This window comes from Ascidiella aspersa, chromosome 2 (genome assembly GCF_963924565.1).
Source record: "Ascidiella aspersa chromosome 2, kaAscAspe10.2, whole genome shotgun sequence".
Taxonomy (NCBI): Eukaryota; Metazoa; Chordata; class Ascidiacea; order Phlebobranchia; family Ascidiidae; genus Ascidiella; species Ascidiella aspersa.
Window position 1 is genome coordinate 28,054,899 of NC_139448.1, and position 21,748 is coordinate 28,076,646.

General features: G+C 40.0%; 2 protein-coding genes across 2 annotated transcripts; both read right to left on the reverse strand.

Annotated features, from left to right (window-relative positions):
* Positions 1-87: 87 nt before the first annotated feature.
* Positions 88-1,660, reverse strand: LOC146164671 (uncharacterized). The gene is made up of 2 exons (XM_083382571.1): positions 1,450-1,660; positions 88-939 (listed from the first exon to the last, which is right to left on the reverse strand). Exons 1-2 carry the CDS (start codon positions 1,570-1,572, stop codon positions 682-684), a joined length of 381 nt encoding a protein of 126 aa, XP_083238697.1. The 5' UTR covers positions 1,573-1,660; the 3' UTR covers positions 88-681.
* A 2,626-nt stretch (positions 1,661-4,286) lies between these two features.
* On the reverse strand, positions 4,287-18,468 carry LOC146164672 (octopamine receptor Oamb-like). Its single transcript, XM_083381477.1, has 10 exons — positions 18,044-18,468; positions 14,707-14,849; positions 13,229-13,388; positions 12,610-12,730; positions 11,985-12,103; positions 10,833-10,912; positions 9,989-10,158; positions 6,303-7,279; positions 5,612-5,813; positions 4,287-5,119 (listed from the first exon to the last, which is right to left on the reverse strand). The coding sequence occupies exons 1-10, from the start codon at positions 18,433-18,435 to the stop codon at positions 4,889-4,891; spliced, it is 2,595 nt and encodes an 864-aa protein (XP_083237603.1). The 5' UTR covers positions 18,436-18,468; the 3' UTR covers positions 4,287-4,888.
* Between the last annotated feature and the right edge of the window lie 3,280 nt (positions 18,469-21,748).

Consider the following 21,748-nt stretch of genomic DNA (forward strand, 5'->3'; position numbering starts at 1 on the left):
GATATTTATATCCTACATATCAGTGTTTAGCCATATCATAGGCTATTTTTTAGTAAATGTAATCAAAAAGTAGTGTGTTACAAGTCCTAGGCTAGGTGTTTAATCAGCATTGGCTAGTTATTAAGATTCACAATTTAATTTAGAGTAAGTATTTGTAATTAGTTTACTTACGAAAGAGTTTAAAATCATTGAAATTTGTCTTATGTCCATTGTAGTGCTTTATAACTATATAAATAACCAGAGTACTCTGTTTAGAACTTAACATATCCAAATGAAAATTGTGTTGGTTTGTAATCCAGCAAAACAAAACTACTTTACTTCAATAGCCAGTTTTAATTACCACCAAACAATAAGCCACCCAGTGGCGCAAATTGTATCTATGAAAGTTATTATTTTATCTAGATGTGTAATATAATGTCCAATAGTGTTCTGTGGATTGCCAGTTGAGTGACACTGCTTTATACTATTGTAAAATACCTATTTATGCCAAACTGCCTAAAATTTATTTATATTTGAAGAATCATTTCATTTTTTTGAAGAATAAATGTAAAGGTCATAAAACACTTTGTAAAAAAGAATAAAAACACATTTAGGGAAAATATTGCAGTTATGTTATATGCTGTTTTGTCAGGTAACAACAACATAAAACAAATCACTTAAGTCGTGCAATTTTGATAAAATTCAAACATATTTTTCTTTGAGCTCGTCTAAAAGTTGTTGGTCAACCGGTATGTGACCTTTGGGAATTGATTCCGGTTTTGTTCTGTGAATAAAAGACATGGTACAAATGTGAAGCCTCAACATGGCCCTGTCTATAGGTGGCTTTTCCTTTTCAAAATATTTTGTTATAAAATGATGCCAGGCAGGTTCAGGAGCAAATGGAGGGTCATCTAGATCCTCTTCATAGATGTCATCATCTGGATCTGGAAACACTGTACCCTAAAAAATATGGTGATAAAGTTGCAATAAATGCTGACTCTAAAACCACACAATGTATTAACTCTAAAACCACACAAGCTTTAGCAAAAAGTGCATGAGAGATCTGTGAAGCCTCATATTAATTACAAACCATTTAAACATATCGTTAACACATTTTATCAGAACCTATGTTTTATTAGAACCTATGTATTGAAACTGAAAGTAACTATCTCAAGTAATCACCCCTTTGCTATTGTTTGATAATTAGAACAGACCATTTTTAAGAGCACTTGATATTATTTCAATACCACAAAGGGCGCTGGTGTAGAATCGTACCACCTTTTTTACAGTAACAGAACGAGTTGTCAAAATTGATTTGCAGGGAAGAAATAAATATGGGAGAATATATATAATAATAATACTTGACCAACCCTACCCAAACAATTTACGTTAAAAAATAGCGGTTGGTAAGATTCTAGACCAGACAAAGTACCACATCAGGAGGCAATAGCATTTTTAGTATTATATTACCTTGGGAATAAATTCCTCATCTTCGTAATTATTCTTCTTGTAGTGTTTATATACCAGGGCAAATACGCCCAAGCACGTTCCACTAACTATAAGTGCTGCTTCACCACCCTGGTAAATGCCCATTACTAAATAGTAAAACTTTACAACCGCATTACGTTCAGATTGTCTGTCAAAAGTGCATCAAGGTTGTGCTCTGCTAATCCTTCCTCAGCAATTTTTTGTCTACACAGCTGAATTGATCAAGCGTAACCTTTAAATCGGGTATTCCCCATTACAGTCGAATGATTTTGATGACGCAGGCATTTTCTATTACCACAGTCTAGTGCAGGGGTTCCCAACCTGTGGTACGCGACGGTTTTCCAGGTGGTACGCGAGCACCTTCCATTTTTTTCACAAAAACCTGGATTCACAACTTTATATCCTAAAGTCTATTCATTGTTACGTAATTATTCCTGTTGTTTCGTACCATTACCAATCTTCAAAAGACAGGTCATAGCAATTTTCGACAAGGAGCACATTTGCTTTGTAAAGCGTATAACACTGTTGAACAGTGGGCGTTAATTATGTCAAACGATTGCTCTTGATAGATATAAACTACTGATTTATAGCTTAATTTACAAATAGCATTGAATAATGCTAGTTGTAAGCTAAAAATAGACAAAAATATGATTCGATCAAAATAGTTGTTCTACAACAGGGGTTCTTAACCGGGGGCGCCAAGCAAAACTTAAGGGGGCGCAAGCTGTATTCCAATATTTGACTTTTTATAATGTTTTATCAGTTCCATGTTGCTTTAGTTACTAAATCTGCTTGTATGTCTTATGCATAACATCAAAATTACACATGTGTAGAAAGGTAACTGGAGAAACACGATCATAATTTAGCGATTTGCGAACTTTGGGGCTGTGTTTATTCAGAACAGTACGATATGGTTGCAGAAGATCTAAGTTGTGCAGCATGCCACCCTCTCCACAAACTGTTTTTTGCCAATTTTAACACCAAAACTACAAAAAAAATTTGCACTTTACGCAAACTACGAACAACTTTTTGCGCATCACTAATTGGGGGGAAATCCGACTTTATTGCGCCAATTTGTAATGTTATTTGCAGTATATAGCCTTTGCATTGTGTGCCATCGCCCCTTTTAAAACACGATTAACGCAATATGTTTCACTTTTTACAACATCTTTGTCAAAATTACCTCGATGAAACCAATATATCGAGCACGAGCAGCTTTTGTGTGTCTCGAAAATTAAGGTTTAGCCAATACAAACCAAATAAACTCAATTTCTTTCGCGCTTCACACTACAAATTTCCTTTATTATTGCTGCTTAATATATAAGGGGGCGCAAGGCACAGAGGGGGGGGGCGGTAGAAAAAAGGTGAAGAAACACTGTTATACAAGAATTGGTACGCGTGGCGTTAGAAAACGTCTAAGTGGTACGGTATTGGAAAAAGGTTGGGAACCCCTGGTCTAATGACTCTAGTCAAGGCTTATATCATAGGTATTGGTTTAGTTGTTCAAGTGCAAAGCGGCATCGCAAAATAATAATAAAAAAAAACAATACGTAGCCACGTTCATGTAGTTTTACAAACTTTGCACATTTGACGTAGGTAACCGCGAAGTTGGTTTCGGGCAGCGCTATTTTATGGCCTACTGCGTTCTCCGGCTAATAAAACAAACTCGTGTTCATTGCCTTACTTCGACTCTAGAAAACCTGGTTAAAAGGGATTACGACCATGGGTATATTTCAAGACATCGTGTAATCTTTTTGCTGGAGTAGGCTATATTAAAAAAACGACCCTTTTTCCTTTTAAGATGGAAACCCTTCTACAGATTCTTTATTTGATTTTTTGATACTCAACTTAAACTAATAGTTTAACCAGGTCGTAATGCTCAATCCATGTACCAACAGAACCAGGCTGTAGTGTCATTGCTACCATAGGTGGGTGAATCGACCCCTTTTATTAGCCCCTTATCGACGACATTACTCCCTTGTTTAAAAAAGTATTTGTTATGTTTGTGTTAGTTGGTAATTAAAGATCGACACTACACACTGAAATAAGTCGTGTGTAAATCCTGCCCGGTAAAATAACGCTAGTTTTCGTATTAAAAAATATAGTAGACTCGGGGCCTACGTACAAACAATTGTTTATTAACTATTAAAGCTATGTTTATAAAAGAGACTTGCTCTAACTAACTAATATTTCGAATTAGATATATCGTTAGTACACCGAAAGCCTCGCAGACTGCTCGAATCTGTCCAATAATGATTCAAGAAAAATAGGTTAGAAAAACAATAGCCTGCAGTAAGGTTCGAACTCACGACCTCCGTTCATACCGGGGCCGTCGCTCTACCAACTGAAATGCACAGGCTCAGAAAGAAACAAGTCTCAAACTATCATACACAAATGTTTGCTACCATTTGTTAGTACAAGCCAGGGCTGCGGAGTTGGTTAAAAATAACCCGAGCCCGACTCCCGAGTCCGACTCCGGCCAAAATATTAAACCCGAGTCAAATGTGCGATTTTGTCGAGTCCCGAGTCCGGCCCGGACACTGTAGCCTGTATTTCACCAATTTACGTAACTAAAATAACGTGGATATTCAGCAATCCGCTTATGGGGGGGCGTATAATTCATTCACTCACAATACATAGTTAAAAATTCCGCAATAAAATATTCCACCTTTACAATTTCCATTTGGCAGCCATATCAGTTTTAAAATTCGGTACTGCGCATGTCGGACTCGGGACTCGGGTAGTTTTACAAGGTCTTACTCGAGTCCCGAGTCCCGAGTCCCGAGTCCCGAGTCCCGAGTCCGACTCCTACTCCGCAGCCCTGGTACAAGCAACTTCCCATTAAAGTGCATATATTTCATTGAAAGTTAATCGTTGTTTTTATAAACTCTAAATAAAAAAAGAGTCCATGTTATTTCTTACGTTAACGAAAAACCCCAAGTGAAATATGTTTCAAGAGACACGATTAAATGATATTTTGGAGAAACTTGGCTTGCACGAACATACTAATTAGTTTAACAAGCTTTTGTACCGACCAACAAGTTAATTGCAATATGGTTTAATACACTTTGACGATGCGAACAAAATACTGATAAAAAGGAAACTTTGGAACTTTTCGGTATGGGTGGAGCGGGCGGTTGGAACGAATAATTGTCAAACTTCGGAACAAGAAAAAACTGAAATAGGTTGAGCAGTAAGCACGTGCGATTTTGACAGATGTACATATAGTTTTGTGCATCACGTCACAGTGAAGCATGTGTCCTATTTCTGGCGTGGGCGGAGTACAACTTGAGCTATCCTCTTTGAAGCAAGTCTTTCCCTGATCAACCCAAAACTCCTGGGAAGCACCATTCGTTGCAAGGCAACGGAGTATGCAAACTTCCAGCAGCTTAATGTGGCACCAACATAGGGCGCGTGGAAATCACATTATGCTCTCGGCCGGCGTATGGGAGTTAGCAGTGGGGTTGGTAAAGGCGCGACGTTCCTGGGTGTAGGCTTGGCGGAGTTCGGTCTGCGCCAGCCGGCGATCGACGTTGGTGCATTTGCAGCACACAAGTAGACGAAACGTCTCGCGCAAGTCCGACGAGAAACCGATGTAGATGACCGGGTTCAGCGCGCTGTTCACATAACCGAGCCAGAGCACAAGTCGGACCTGCAATACACAGGAGATTGAACGTGAATTTAAAAATTACATATGACTAAAATCTTTGAGGGTCAATTTCATAGACTAAAATACGCAGGTCTCGTAGTAAACTAGTTCCCAAAAATGGGGGGGTGGGATCACGAATAAAAAGTTTTTAGTCTTAAACCAAACCCAAAAAAGTAAAATAAAATAATGTGATGCAAGTGAAATCATCTTCATAAACTTGGCTATACATAAGTTAATTTTATTGTGTTTTTTTTTTCACTTTACATTGCGATTTATGTTGCAACACTTTTTCTTTGATAAAATTATAATGTAACGGACAGCAGCAAATCTTTAAAAAAAATAACAAGGGGGTCCGCCACGTATAATTATCATTGAACATGTGAATGACAGAGTAGGACATTTGTTAAACTTAATTTATGGCCTTTTAAACAACTTAACTCCGTACTTTATTGGCTGTCATAACTAGCGAAACTGCAAAAATATGATATATCCTACCAGCCATAACGGAATGCAGTCCTGCGACTCCGGTTGTTCGCAGACGAACGGCCGAAGGAAAGTGACAATAAAAAATGGCAGCCAGCAGAAGGTGAAAGCGCCCATGATGATTCCTAGGGTCCGCGTCGCCTTCACGTTGCGCATTCTCTCGCGAGATGTCGCCAGAGAAACGCGCCGGCGAATGTTACCGAAAACGGTTGACCTGCACAGAAATGTCCTTAATGATTGTGGTAAAGAGAGAAAAAAATATTTTATTGTTATATTTCATAAAGGGGTACAAAAGGGTTAAATTATTCTCATTCGTTCGAGCAAAAGACAAACTATTTATTTTGTGTTTGAAGTAAGCACAGAGAAGTGTCGAAATAGCTCTATGCGGGCGTTGATATTATTAAACTGCCATTGGCCACCAGATAATGTAACCAGAAAGGCTTGCACTTGTAACTCCTACTGAGCGAAAAAAACATTAAGATTTTAAATAAAATACTTTTTTGCCGGGACTATTAATTACCCCCCAACACCTATAGGCCCTAATTACTGAAAATAATCGCCATAAAATTATAAATTAAACCAAACCTATCATTTCTGTTTAACTGCAACCAAAATAGAATAAGCCTCTTGTTCGTATTCGTTGCACCGCAGCAGTGATTTACATCTATGGGATAAAAGCCAAAACAGATTCAAAAGTCTTTACCTCCTTCGCGATAAGGCTTGCAGGATGTCGTTGCTCGCCTTTCGATCTGGAATCGTCAGTCCGTTCTTGCCGCTAAAATGGTGTCGGCCCGCCAGGCCGTTGCGGTGGCCTCCCGACGGTGGATAACCGGGAGGTGAGGACGACATGCGAATAAACCTGGGGCGGTTGGCGTGTAGCGACGAGCCGGAGAAAATAGAGTGACGCGGCTGAGCTAGGAGCTGTTTAGTCTGCTCCATCGGCTTAGTGACCAGGCTTGCGGCACTGGCTCGCGTGTACAGCGTCCTTGCTGGCTTGTGCTGCTGCAATAACGCATCGCGCGATGTCAAGGTCAAATTGCTGCCGCCCTTGTCGCTCTGCGAGCCGAAACCCGGCGTAGTGGAACCCTCGCATTCGGATATCCGCGGAAAACGCCACTCGGTATTAGCGTTCAGGCCGTTGGCCGTCGATTCGGCGCGGTCGGTTAAGGCTAGATTGCGCGCGCGCGTGAAGCCGTCAAAGCTAGCCGCCGAGCGCGTGCGCTGTCGCGACCGCGGCGATGCTTCCAGCGTCACGTAGGAGCCGTTCAACGGCGGCGAAAAAGCGAAATCGGTCCGGTCGCTTCCCTTGCCGGAGTCGGCCGACTCGGGCAGCGCTTCATCGTCTTCATCGCGCGCGCCGTCTTCGTCCTTCTCGCAGGCGAGGTAGTCGCACTCGGACGAGAGCGTGTCGTCGTCGAACACGTTGTTGCTGCTGTCGCCTGGGCAGCTCTCCCGTCGCCGCTCAAACTCGTCAGTTACGATCACGGTCAGCTCAGTCATTTTTTGCTGTTGCTCCGAGCCGTTCTGGGCGCACTTGTCAATCGAGTCGCTGCCGTAGCCCTCCGACAGGTTGGCGGTGCGCTGTTGCCCTGCCGCCTTGGCGAAGTTGTTATTGGTCGGTGCGCGTTGCGACTTGCCCAGAGCGTCCGGAGTGCTCGGCGGAGAGTTGTTGCTCCACTCCTGCAAAAGACGTAGAGAGCGGTGCATTATTATTATGAAAGTGTCGTCGAAGGTGGCGATTAGGGATGTTTAAAGTAAAGGTATTATAGAATAAATAGGTTTCGAATCTAGATAACGAACCCAGAATATCGAATCCTAGTCTATTTTTATTTAATCATTTAGCTTCTATTTTTGCTCGCCTAATTACATTTGAATGATACTTGATGAATAAAGCGATGGGCAAGTATTTGGCCGCTTGAAAAAACGTTGACCCGCATTACATGAATGCATGTAAAGCAAGCACAGTAGTTCTTTCGCCACCGCTACATGCCCTAATCCAAACTTGCCACTCGCATATGTAAAATTAGGCGCAACCTTTAGTGGTGAAAAAAAATATCGGTTCCAATTACCCGATATAACAGGCAAAATTGAAATCTAAGGATCCGATATTCTACTTTTGACATGCCTAGTTGCGATTATCATATAAGGTATATAAAACTGATTCAACACGTCTCCAAACTGAGGCGATCGGTCTGAGACAATATATTTATTTTGATTGGCGATTAATGGAATTTATTATGAGCTGCGTTTAACAGTGGAAGTAAATATTATACGTTTGGGTGCAGACTGATGGCAGTTGTGTAGTACAGATTACCAGGATTACTTAAAAATGTTTTCGACCAAATTTTGATTGACGGTAATACAAAGATATCGAGTATTCATCACATTTTTTTAATGAGCCTCTTTTTATTCATAACATTTTTCATTAAACTTTTACGGCAGCGAATAAAGCGTTTTTATTTAAATACCCAACCAAAGTAATTAAATAGAATGCAGCAAGCCAAGTAAAACCATTTTAAGAAACTATATTGTTACTTTCATAACGTTTGTTTTTTACTTTACATAGGTTTTTATTTATTAACGTTTTTCAATAGTTTATTGAAAAATACCACGAATCCATCTCAAAATCTTCTGCATATAGTTCGTTGCTTTAATGCAGACAATTCGCCATTTTTTTAATTTATTTATTACCTTGCAGGATACCTAAACCCCTAATTTTTCAGGTTAACACTATGTTTTCAAATTCGTAGATAAGTCATATCAATACAATCGTCCCACTTAGGGGGATAAGTCTAAACCACAAAATACCATATACGACTTAGTGGCAAGTCTAAGTGGAAACTAAATTATGGGTTTTACATTTTTCGCCTTAACGTTTAAATAACATTACCAACGCACACCGGTATGCCTATTCCAAGAATCCACAGCCGAATTGAAACAAGACACACTATAATGGCGCGCATAACATTGTTCGTTCAAATTAAAACTGCCATTAATTTTAAAATTAGAAATAGATTGAATGGAGAGGGGGCCCTATCACGACATTTATATTTATGTCAGAAAAATATACACTTTAATTCGTTTCATAATTAGGGTAACCTGTGTGACAAAAAAAGATCAATAATGGCAAAAATAAGGCGTTGTATGAGTGGTTGGTCTTATAAAATCAATGCCCTATTAATCGCGTATATTAGAAATGACGCAACGACAACCCGCGGGATCCAATGTGTTTACTAAACCACCCAAGGGGTTCAACGGGTTCCAATAAGATTTTGTGCATTTTGCGGTGGGATTAGTCACTACTCGATTGCATAATGGAAACACAAGCGCATATTTAGGCAATACCAATTTAGAACGGACAATAAAATACCGAAACATACACATTTACAGTACAAAAGGGCGTATCTTTATGGAATCCAAAACCATTGGCAGCAGGTTTTTGCTTACCGTCCCTGACGCGTATATAAACAAATAAAACTCAAAGTTTATAAAACACATGTACAATAAAAACACTCATAAGCACATCCACATAAAGCCATCACTAGTATGAAAACAGTTTTAGACTGCAACATTGTGCCTATAGCGTGCACAGATCTTTTGTCTCGTTACGTTCGCAGCAGCGATATGATTATCGACACAACAGGCAAGGTGCGTCACACCGGGGTAACATTATATCCTCATAACGCGCTCCCCGCTCGAAATTTATTTCGCACCGCACGCAAAGAGCGTTGGCAATTTCAAAGTAGTTCAAATGGGTCACCCATAATATTTTCTTATATAGACGATACAAATTTTTCTCACCGAAAAGCATACAAATTTTAACAGAGACGTCACAAAGTTACGTCAATACGGGACTTTAACAAATACCCTTAGAAAGCTGGAGCTTATCGTTAGATGAAGTTCACAAATATGTACGTGGAATCTCAGTTTAAATACATTCAAGGATGTAACGACATTGCCTGGTAAAAAAGGATATGGTCTGGTTAACCGTTTCGCACCTGCAAAAATATTAGTTCCGGATCGTTCCGGCTTACTTTTACAAGTTGGTCGCACCAAGAAAAAGCTAGTCAGGACCCTATATATGTAATACCAAATTATATTTTCGTTCGCTTTATTTAACTTTTCACTTCACCACACTTGGTTTGTTTTGTTGCCTTTCTACTTTTGCGTTTTTCACTTATGACCACTAATTGTTTTCCGCCGTTGTTTTGTTGCTAAGGGGCAAAGCTAGCGTACGCGCTAGCCGCTGTGCTACAGTTTGCGCTTAGTGTTGGCGTTCGCGCCACACAGCCATACTGGATAATAAATAATAATGTTTAACTTGAGTGCAGCATCCGGTCAGTGACAGGCCGTCAAAGCAGTGAATAATCAATGGCGCAACATGTATACCTGCGATTCTCCAATGCTGGCCGAGCGGAGCCGATGCCTTGCGTTGAATCGTGAGGCCTCCCGGTAGATCTTCCAGTACATGCAGAGCATGACGCCGAGCGGAAGGTAGAAGGCGCCCAGGGTCGAGTAGATGGTAAACCACACCTGCTGGCTGATTAGACACGCTTTGCCTGCGAAGCGGGTAGTCGAAACGGTTAATTTAGGCTTGCTGCGATTTGCGGCGTATTAACGCCGATGAGATTGTGTTCATGAGCATATACGCCTCTATTGCCCATGCAATTACACACTGTAGCGCTTGTCTACAAATACACGCTGCCTGTATACTGTATAGCGCTTGTCGACAGAGACGAGTTTATGTAAATCAGTGCTTCCCAACCTTTTTCAGTTCCCAACCCACTTTTAATGCAAGTTTTATTGAGAGACGCACAATAAGATATCACCAAACGAATGAAAAACAAGTTAATGAGAAAATGAACAATGCATAAGCCTACACATGCAATTTACCAATAATGCGAAACTTAAGTTTGCATATTGGATATTATCAGATACACACGTTACGTCATGATAATGCATTAATTTCCCGATTTAATAGAAAACTGTAACATTTAGAAATGCTTACATTTAGAAAATGCGGCCCACCTGAAATAGCTTCAGTGGGTCGCGACCCACTGGTTGGAAAGCACTGATGTAAATTGAATCAAGGTCGGATTTCTATCCGTCGTATTTCACGTAGGTGATGATTAGTTACTTTAAAGGCTGTACTGTTATATATCGACTTTCACTTTGTGCTTAAAATACACTTTACACACGCAGAATTTGATTTAACTTCGTCATTCGCATTTACCGTGAGCCTTTTCTCCAAAAATGCGGAATTCTCGCAGAAAAGGGTTGCTTGTGTTGTTCAACGTTTCGGTTATTCTCAATCTAGAAAAAGAAAAAAAATATCATTAAATTGTATTATGACGTAAGTTTGTAACGTCATCTCTGATGTTTTTATGGGTTCCGGAAAGCAAATTTTCACCGTTCTTGTAAGAAAATTATTCTACTTTCACCCCTGCTAAACACCGTTTATTATCTGCTATAAACTTTTTTTGACCCAGTGAGCTAAACATTAACTGGCATTAAAATGTTTTCCTGTGTAAGATTTAATACCCTTTGGCAATGCAAAAGAGTGTGCTCATGTATGCAAAATAGCAACTATAGCGTGTTTAGCTTAATATTTCAGTAAATATTTCCCCTCGTGTTTCGAGGATTTATGTTATTTCATGCTATTCTCCTTCTGTGAATATTTTTTTTTTCTGTGGATATTTTATTTTTTATTTTTAAATTTTTTTATTTTTTTATTTTTTTTTATTTTTTTTATTTTTAAAGTGTTTGACATTGAAGAAAATGATTATGAAAGTCGGGTCACAAATGAAGAAATTTATTATTACAATTGTTTGAAATAGTGGTCTCGAACTTTTTTGGTTTGTGGCGCACTATAAAACTATCAGAGAGAAAAAAATATGTATATAAAAAATTCGCGGTACACTTTACAAAAATTCAACTCAACTTTAATGCGAGTTACTCGCAGGGCAATAGATAAATACCATGATATGATGAGTTATCTTTTTTGAAAAGTGTATGCATTCGCGGTTCGCATGATTGTCTGTATGCCTGTGATTCGAATAGGTTACACTTTCCTAAACTGGTGTAAGGGTCTCAACAAGAAAAACATTTTTTCTCGCAGGCCGTATTAACGTGTATAAATGCGAAATGTTGAAATGTTCGTAAAACATAAAACTAACTGATCAAAAAAGGTCACTTTGGAGAGAACGTATACCAACAATATCTTATTACTAAAAGTAAGTCCGTAAATTTAATGTATAATTAATAAACGAAATAATGACATTACATTGTAAGCCGTCTAAATGCTGTGCAGTCCTGCTATACATTATTAAAACTTGTCAACATCATCAGCCCTAGTGAAACAAACAGCCGCTGGACCAGAGTTTACCTTAAGACTTTTAGCTCCATGTCGTGCAACGTAAACTCTTGTGCCAACGAAGAACCGGGTTCGAGGTCAATCTGCTGGACAGATCGCCACCAAGACGCATTCTCGTCGCAAACGTATTCCTACAAACAAGGTTACGGGGACTTAAGCACGACTATATTCGGCAGACAATATTAAAATTGGTAATCTAAGCGTAAAATTTATTTAAAACTCAAGTAATTCGGCCTTAGATGAAACCATTTCAATTAGACGAGGAATTAAATTCAAGCTAAACAAAACGTACGTATTAACCACAAGGACTTTTAAATTAAAGTGCAATGATTGTACGGCTATCGCGCGGCCCACAACTACATGATAACACTATGCTATTCAAAAGTGACTCACGGCCCACTAAAAATGGCTCTGCGGCCCACATTTGAGCCGTGGCCCACAGTTTGACGACCACTGTATTACAACAACATCATAATACAAAGAGAACGCGAAAAGATTCCGGTGTTGCGACTTTCCCGCTGTCAAACTATATTACCAAGGATTGAGTGACGGTCGGCTAATCGATAAAACAGAGCGCAAGAAATAACCGAATTAGAGAGCAGCGCACGGGCCCGAAGAGTGCTGTAATGTTGCTGACCTGCAGGTCGCACGACAGCACATCGTGTATTTCGTCGCCGGCGTTCTCCACGGACACAGTCGAGAGCCGGAAAGTGCTGCCCAGGTCCAGGGCAAAATTCCACCCTCCAGTCGTAGAGTTGCTGCAATATAAAAGACGATTTACCAAAAGGGGCGCTGACCAGAGCTTAGCGAGAAAAAGGTGCTGTTTGGCGCTCCAGAGTAAACTGTATTCGCCTTAATGCCGAGTCGGATCGAGGCACGTACGCGTCAATAACCCGGGACAGCGCGCAAACACTTAATCGAATCCGCGCCCGGGTTGGACAAATCGAATTAGCGATTACACCGGGCGCCTATGGACCTCCGCGCTGTAATTAGCCTAGTCTTGCCGTGGTAAGTTTATTTTAGGACTTTAATGCCAAATTTGTCAAAAATAAAAAGGTCGATTAGATAAAGCCAAATTCTTATTAAAACTGGTTCTAATATAGCATTTTAATGTAAACTTCATCCTCTTTGCCTAACAAATAAATTTTAGCCAAACTAATTATTTTTTATGTGCGTGCTTTTAAAATATTTTCATTTTGCTGTCATAAATTGATTTCGAACAAAGAACAACAGTTGTTATCTATTTAAACACATACCTGTTCGCTGGCGTCCAGTAGGTTGAAGAGTTGTCATCAAATAAAGCCTCAGGACTCGTTGTACCGTTTAACCACGATGAGTCGAAAGATGAAGGAGGCGGCGACGAGCGTTCATCTTCCTTTATGATCGACGCAGGAGGCAAAGAAATCCATCCCGGCGCTAAACACGTGTATATTTGTGGTTTATTTTACATTGTATCAAATCACGTAATTGGTTAAATCGCAATTTTTGTACTTTGCAGTCACAAGAAAGTGTAAGACGTTACGGCGAACTAAATCACGCGAGATGGTTGAGATTATTTCGGTTGATACAAATAAAATGCTTTCTAACGTTTTTATTATTTGTTTTAAGCAAACTATAAATTGCAACGACAACCGAATCCATGTTTATTTAAAACTTTCATCATATAAATAGGCAAGTTTCATATTTGAAAACATTTGACAGCATTATGTCAATTACCGCGATATAAACCAGTCCACTTTCAGTTTTAGAATATCTGCTTAAAAAGGTATATCCTTAAACTTAATTAAACTGAAACCTTTATTTGCAGCAAAGCATGTGTTTGGCGACTTATAACTCGGTCGTATAGGGAGAAATACATAAAAGTAATTTGTACAACTGTGACGTCCGTCATACAGCGTCTTATCAATAAAAGATACCGCGGTCTTTCGTAAGTATCGGATTCTCAACAAAAAGCGATTGCTTTTTGCCAAATCGCCACGTTCTAGTCTGAGCGGGCAAACCGTAATGAGCAAGGTTCTCGTTTTCGGGCGCGATGTGTATTGCAAGCGCTCCATGCACCTGCCATTTAACCAAACACAAAGTTTCGCAGGCCATCACCGGGCGCAACGTTTACGCGCGACATACAATTAAAGCAGGGGTTGGAAACCGGGCCAGATTCGGCCCCCAACGCAAATCATCTGGCCCGCGAGCTATTTTACAAACTGGGCACGAATACTTATTATTTTTGACTATTTCAACTATACGAAGAGCAATTTTTGTGCTTTGCGCTAATCTTGTTCCTGTTTCGAAGGTAACATGTAGTTAGATCCCTTTTATTGCGAAATACCCTAGTTTTATTTCTGATTAACAGTCGTTTAGGTTATAATGAGATGCGTAAAGTCTACACAGTTGAAACACTTAATGAAACATTTGTACACACATATGTGTGTTAACAACTGAGATCTAGCCCTTCTGAATCGCGGCTTGACCGGAGGTCGTGAGTTCGAACCTCACTGCAGGCTAGTTGTTTTAGCCTGCTCTGATTCCATCATTGATCGACAGATTCGGTGAGTCTGCAATGGCTTTCGGTGTACAGTTAAAATATAACGGCCCCCATAGAGATTCTGAGTTTGGTTTAGGCCCGCGACTAAAATAAGGTCGTCCACCCATGAAGCAAAAGGTTTCGTAACAGTATAGCCTAGGCCCCGGACGAAACTATAATTGAACGCAACTTTCGCTTCGTAATCGAATTTACCGTCGTTGACGTTTTGCGTGAAGCCGAACAAAGCTGGAAGTATGATGAGGCAGGAAATCGTCCAAGCGGTAACGATGAGAAGCACCATTAACTTGCCGGTGCGCTTCTTCGGGTAAGTCATCGGCTTCGTGATCATAAGGTATCTGAAAACAAAGTGAAATTTTTGTGGCACAATTCGACAGAGGTGAAATAAGCAAACAATCTCCGATATTTGCTGAACCATCAGGGTGGTCCAAATTTAGGTTTGCTCACTTGTGCCTCATCATTTTCTGTTGCCCGCAGAACATTGTTTAGTTTAGTAATGCTTCTATAAACGCAAATATTGGGATGTTTCTATAAAGTTCGCGTTATATGTAAAAGTAAAAATTAAACATGAAGTCAAATCTAAGAAATTTTACCAAATAAAAAAAATAATAATATGTTAAGCACGATAATTCATAAACTGCTGTTGGCTATCATGTGTGCCCTGCGAAAATAGATATTGTGACTTCAGTTCAGATGCTGGCAATCCAAAGAGACCACCCTTTTCTAAGCAATCAGGATGTCATTATTGTAGGAATGTGGGATGTTCCATTTTACTGAATTATTTTAATTTTGCTTGAAGCAAATATAAGCTATAAGCTGTTCGAACAAACAATCAAACTTGTTTTTTGTATTTTGGTTCCGATTAGTTTTCGTCAAATCCAAGCTGTCCACTTTTTTGTGGAACCTAAGATAATTTAATCATAAAAATATTTATGCGACTAATTCGAGAAACACTTTGTTACGGAATTTTAAACCCATAAGTATGCTGACGTAGTGTATTAACAAGTTTCAATTTGAACCACGGGGTAAGAACCACAGCAGCAAAAAATCCAAGTTACTTCGAGGCTTGTTGGCATTGCCAGTTATGTTGCCGCCAGATAAATGCACGTATTTGCGTGTCTTCGTTTAAGTCGAGTGTTGGTTGCTCTTTACGCGACCCCGTAAAGTCCATACCTTATTTTCACAACCCGGGTTTCGAACAATAGGATTACGCCGCGTACCCTTTCGACTTCCCACGCGGATTTCGGCCGGTGTGTCAGCAGCAAAGCTTTAAATCATATTTGCGAAAAAGATGAACAAACTGTTTCCTTATAAACACGCTTTGTGTGTCGCACAAGCGAAAATATGTCTCCTCGAATACACCCAAGAACGAAGTAGGTTCAAAGTAATAGGTGAACGCCTGAACACGGCAATGGCCCTTGCATTTGACAGATTTATTTTTCGATACCTCTTCAGTAAATTTTTGGCTACAATGCAGCAGCGGTACTTTCAACGTTTTGCCTGGGTAATATCACAAAATAATCATGTGCTAGGTAAACTGACTATAATTTTATTGAGCACTATACGAAAATCGTTTTTGGTGCAAATACGTCATACAACTACGTTTCAAATAAACTGCTACTAGCCTGAACTAAACAATATCATATTTTCACAAGATTGGTCATTTTTGCAATTACTTGAAAGTAAATATTGATACGGTGCACAAATTATATTACCTATACGTTTCATACGGGAAAATCTAACCCGATTACTTTTCTTCGTAATTCACATCTTTCTTAAAAAGTAGATAATCCTTGAGTCAGCCATTTTGGTTTTGCTCACGGATTGGTTGTTTTAGGAGACTATTACTTGTTTACAAAATTGTTTTTTCTTAGTCGAGTATATCATGTGACGCCTTTGCGCCAAGGCGCTACCAACTTTTGACTAATTGTCTTGCAGCATCTATAAATCCAAGACGGTGAATTAAAATTTTGGACAATTTTAAGTGTGAGAAAGTAAAAAATATACCCAAAGCCCAAACGCAAAAAGTTATGAACGAAACAAAGTGCATAACATTTAAACATACTTTATACATTATGACGTGTTGGCTATACCCGGTATGTTGTACATCGATATACTATAGGTCGATGTATAAGCATTCTATTGAACATTGCGCAGCGCGGTAAACACAAATTAGTAATTAATTTAAAAATGTCAAATCCCTGTGGAAATGTGTTCTCAATAAATAAAGGTTACTAGAGGTTAGAGGCTTAAACAGGGTTAAGTTGCTATTCAATCAAATGTGTTAAGGTCGCGACATAAAACTTTTGCGGTTACAGGATCTAAGGTAAAAATAATGCAATTATCGAGCTGGTCGATTTTATAACCAAAGAGGGGGGATTTTAACACGGTGACAAAACTACACGACCTGTCAATCAAACACGTGTTAAGATCAATCGAGATGTCTTTGATTTTAACCAAGGACGGGCACAGGATTTTTCTTTGAGGGGCGGGGCAAAGGGGCATGAAAATTGAGTTTTTTTTTAAACAGTACTTAACAAAAAGGTGATAGTGAGAAATCTGCTGTTGTCGAGTAAACTCGTGCACAATGTGCAACTAAAAATTTGTCAAAACACGTTTCTTAATTTGGTTAAATTAGAAGTAAATCTTACGCATTGGGCCCATGAAAAAATCACTAATTTTCTTTTTATTGAATATAATTTTGGCAGACAAGTTTATGGGACAATTATCTCCATGCTTGAAAATCATAAAAACTTCGCGCGAAGCGCAAAACGGTATATATTGCGTATGCCGTATATCTTCAAAAAATTGGAAAGGCGAGCCTACATGATTAGATAAACTTATTGGCTAACATATTTCCCAAAAATAAGAAAAAAATATTGGGAAGTCATTCTAGATTCGTCTTTGCATTACAATTGTTGGCAAACAAAGTTTAGGAGGGCGCATGGCTTCTTGATTCCCTTGAGAGGTTCCGCTTTAGCAATCAAAGTAAAACAAGCAATAATTAAGCGACGCATACTTTAGCACTTTTGCGGCTTTAGGCCCACAACTGCCGCTTCAGCGATGTAGTGACAAAGGACCACTTTTATAACTTGATGTACTCAGTTTTGTATTTATTCAATGACTTGACTTGGTGAAGAATTTGGGGGAAAATAACCTTGCTTGACATAGTTCATCGAACAAGTGAGTTGAATTAACTTTTAGGCATTTAGACAAGTTACTTGAGATGACTTGCTACCTCATGGACCGAATTTGGTAATAAATGGATGAAGTTAAACCTAAAATTAGGTTATTTTTGATATCCTTATTTTAATCTGTCTAATCGCTTATAAGGAAACAAACGTACACAAAGCCCAAGGGGGAAAATACGTTAACGATTTTACCACACCCCCAAACCGCCTTAAGCCGCCCCCAATGCCCACAAGAATGCCACATTCAGCAGCGCGAGCGTGTCGCAACAAATCCGAAAACAATCTCAAACTGTCAATCAAAGGTTCGGGTCGAAACGTCAGCCGATTAATTATTATTTTACCTGTCGATGCTGATCATACAGAGGTTCATGATGCTCGCCGTGCAGCAAATAACATCGAAGCTGACGTGAATATCGCAGGGAATTGGCCCGAACACCCACTCGCCCAGGATGTCGTAGACGATGGAGAAGGGCAGCACCACAAAGCCGACCAAGAAGTCGGACAGCGCCAAAGACACGATGAGATAGTTGGCTGGCTGTCGTAGCTTCTTAACCAACGCCACCGAGACTATTATGAGTCCGTTGCCTACTACGATAAGCAGGGAAAGCAGGGAGGTGCAAATGGCAATGATGGCCGTGTTGGCGGTTTCCTCAGCGCTCACAGCATTGTTGTCTGCCGTCGATACGTTGCCCAGTAGGCACTGCTGGTCATCCGCTATGGTGAGATGGGACATTGCGCCGAGCGAAGCTGGAGTGCTGTTGATGCTGCTGCTGCTGCTTATCGCGTTTAAATCCATTGCAGCTTGCCTTCGTCATGTTTTCGCATCCTCAAGCGCACTGCCGACATCTGCGAATCAGTACTTCGGCCATTTTAGTTTAGTTTCGTTCTAAAAGGTCTCGCCTGAAAACAAACAAAACGTTGAAAAGCTTGTCAGCTGGTATCTGCTGCCGAAACGTCGGTTCTATTGACATGTTGCCTGGTGGAGCTAACTCTATTTTTAAACTAATTCCAAAGTTGAAACTTCACAAGGTATCCCTGTTTTCCAACTAAACTTTCGTAACGTGCTGCGATGATTTCCAACCTTATATGTCGCCGCGTTGGCGTAGTTTAAAAAACTGAACTAAAATGTTTTGCTCAGCATGGAAGCACAGTATAGTTGCGATTCCCAAATAAGTTGTCAATTCGTTCCGCTAATAGGCTGAACGGCGAACGCACAACCCTTCTCCCTGCTGTATTTTATTACTAATTAGCTATATGTTCTAAAATAAGACCGAATGTTAATTGGAATAAGCAATAGAATTGCAACAAGAAACTATACGTGCTTTTGCTTGCAACAGTTGGGTGAAGCAGCTGTTTTTGCGAATATAAAATCCTGTTGTAAATCTAACAGCTTTAAAGAAGTGGTTCGCATTAAGAAAATCAAAACATATTCGCGGCACACTTCGAATATCATAACTTGAAAACTGCCTATAATACTCGACTATAGACAATAGGTAAATACCATAAACGCATTAGTTTTATAATAGCGTGCATTCAGTCTCGCATGCTTGCCTGTTTGCCTCTTTGTCACACAAAAAACTTATTTCCCAAAACTATAAAAAGTTTAGCGGCACACTTAACGATCTCTCGAGGCACACTGATGTGCCACGACTCAAAGTTGGAAAATCACTGCTCCAAGGTCACGGAGTTTAATCGAAACTAAACAAAGGGATTCCCGAAAGCTAATTACAATGAATATTATCAACAGTTGCTGCATTTCTACACGAAGACTAATACAGAACGCGCTAAATCGCATCAAGCGTATAATTGGCATCATCCAGCGTGGAAGAGTTGTATATGTGCGCATCACACACACTCTTGCCAGTATTTGTCTGGGCCAAAACATCGGCGAATCTGACTCGTGTGCTAAAGCGCCATCATTCAGCCCGGATTAACAGGGTGTGGTTGGGCAGCTACCCGGGGTTTCTATCCATGGGGCTGTAAAACTTCGATAGGGTGTTTAACCTTAGTTATATGCATAGGGGTTTCGCATGGGGCCAGCGGAACAGCTTAATCCTGGCTCTTATCCAGCAGTCGCTCCAATCGCGCGCAGTTCTCTACGAACTGAGTCCTTGCGTCCGAGTTCTAAGGAATATCGACAGGCGCCTATCTTTTCTCTGCGGGGGCCTGGCAATGCGATTATCTGCCGCTCGCATCGACTTAATGTGTTTACATACAAGCTCGTTTCGTTTTCCCGCTGATCAGATACGCATTTCGGCGTGAGGACTTTCCGGGTCGCCAGAACGCGGCGAATTAGCGCTGAGCGAAATGCCAAGTTGAATCGTGCAAACTTGGGGTTAGATTGTATAATTATGGCAAGTCCGTGGCGTTCTCGTGCATTTTGGTTTGTGGATGGGATTCTCCAGCATGCGAAGAGTGCTTGTTGTTGTCTCCGTAGCGGCTGACAACAAACCTTGGAGCGTAATGGTTGGAGGACGGAGGTTGTAGTAAGACGATATTCTCACTACGTCTTACTGTTACACAGAATATTTTATTCGTATTGTATATGTTGTTTTCATCACAGCGTTTTCACTTGCTTTCTCACCTATCTTCAGTCTAGCGGCCCATTACATTTCACCTGTTTTATTTTTTATCTTTCCCATTTTTTTAACACCTTTCTCTCGCTGCTTAGACTTGGCAAAGAAACTAAACTCGTGTTCTCCGGCGTCAACACCGGGACACTAAAATCCTATTTACCTGTTAGCGTCGCAGTGTGTTTCGTCACTCTTTTGAAAGTTGCGCTCACACAACCCACTTTAACTGCATTAGCCTGTCCTAACATAAAATACAGCCCGATAATCAAAAAACGTTCCAGGTAAGACTTCATATATAGCCTGTTTACTGTTTAAAGCAGCACCATTTTCATCGCCATAAGTGGCCTGACTGGTCGAAAGCAAAACAAGTCTCGTGTGATTTTTGCGGCAAAGGCCACCGGACCTTTGCCATTCGGAACCTTACATCATGCACGGGGCGGCAAAGCTAAAAGCTAATTTGTTTCACGCTTCAAAAGCGGCCAGTACCGCACCCAACGCCGTGTCAAAACACAGTTGCTACACCTTCAAAAACACATTAACAACAAAACAACCTGACATTAGCGCAAGAAAAGGCCATCAGTGCGAACTTTCCGCGTTAACTGTCAGTTCTTAACCGCATATACCTAATTTATTTCACGCGTAATCGGGTAGTCCAGCACTGTCTACTAAAAGTCATCGCTCACGATAAGTATGACAGCGTGAGATGAAAGATTCCACGAAATATAACACAATCTTTTGTACTACTATTTCTCTGTTGGGTTCTTAGTTGACTACCCTTTTTTACTCGAAAGCATAGCTGCTAAAATACTATTCACACAACTGCTTATTGCTGCTTACCCAGCACTTTTTAGCGTATAGCATACTATCGGCTTCGCAACTAGCAAAGCAGGTGACACCGTTATACACATTGTCCATGAAACGAAATTTAATCTGGTGTTTTTACTTCACGCCTTTGTTTTCGTGACATACGTCGTTGTATAAAATACCATCGCGCACAGTAAACACTACTCTATATCTTTACATAAAGGGATCTAAAAAAATATATCTTCTTATGCTGTTTTATTCATAGACAAATATTTTAGGTAAATCTAGCTTTTAGGGTACTAAAACTTCCCTTTTATGTGACAATTAAATTTTACGCGAAATTCTACATTGTTTAAATTGCGTTCAACCAGCAAAAAACAGCAAACTACTATTGTTGTGCACACCAGGCACCCTGACCTGAAGGGAAAAACAAATGCAGTCTAATATTGGTTTCCAATTGCAAGGAAGTGCGCCGTGCGGCTTTTTCAATTGATTTTTGCACCTTGCGCCATATCTGTATGTGCGTAAAGTTCACCGATGCCCTACTGGAAGTATATTGCCTAGTAGCCTTTTGAACTCTGTTTGACCGCCCATAGATTGCTGTTCAAACTCAGCATTTGAATGGAGAACTCTTAGGACATGTTACCGATTTAATAAATTATGAATAGC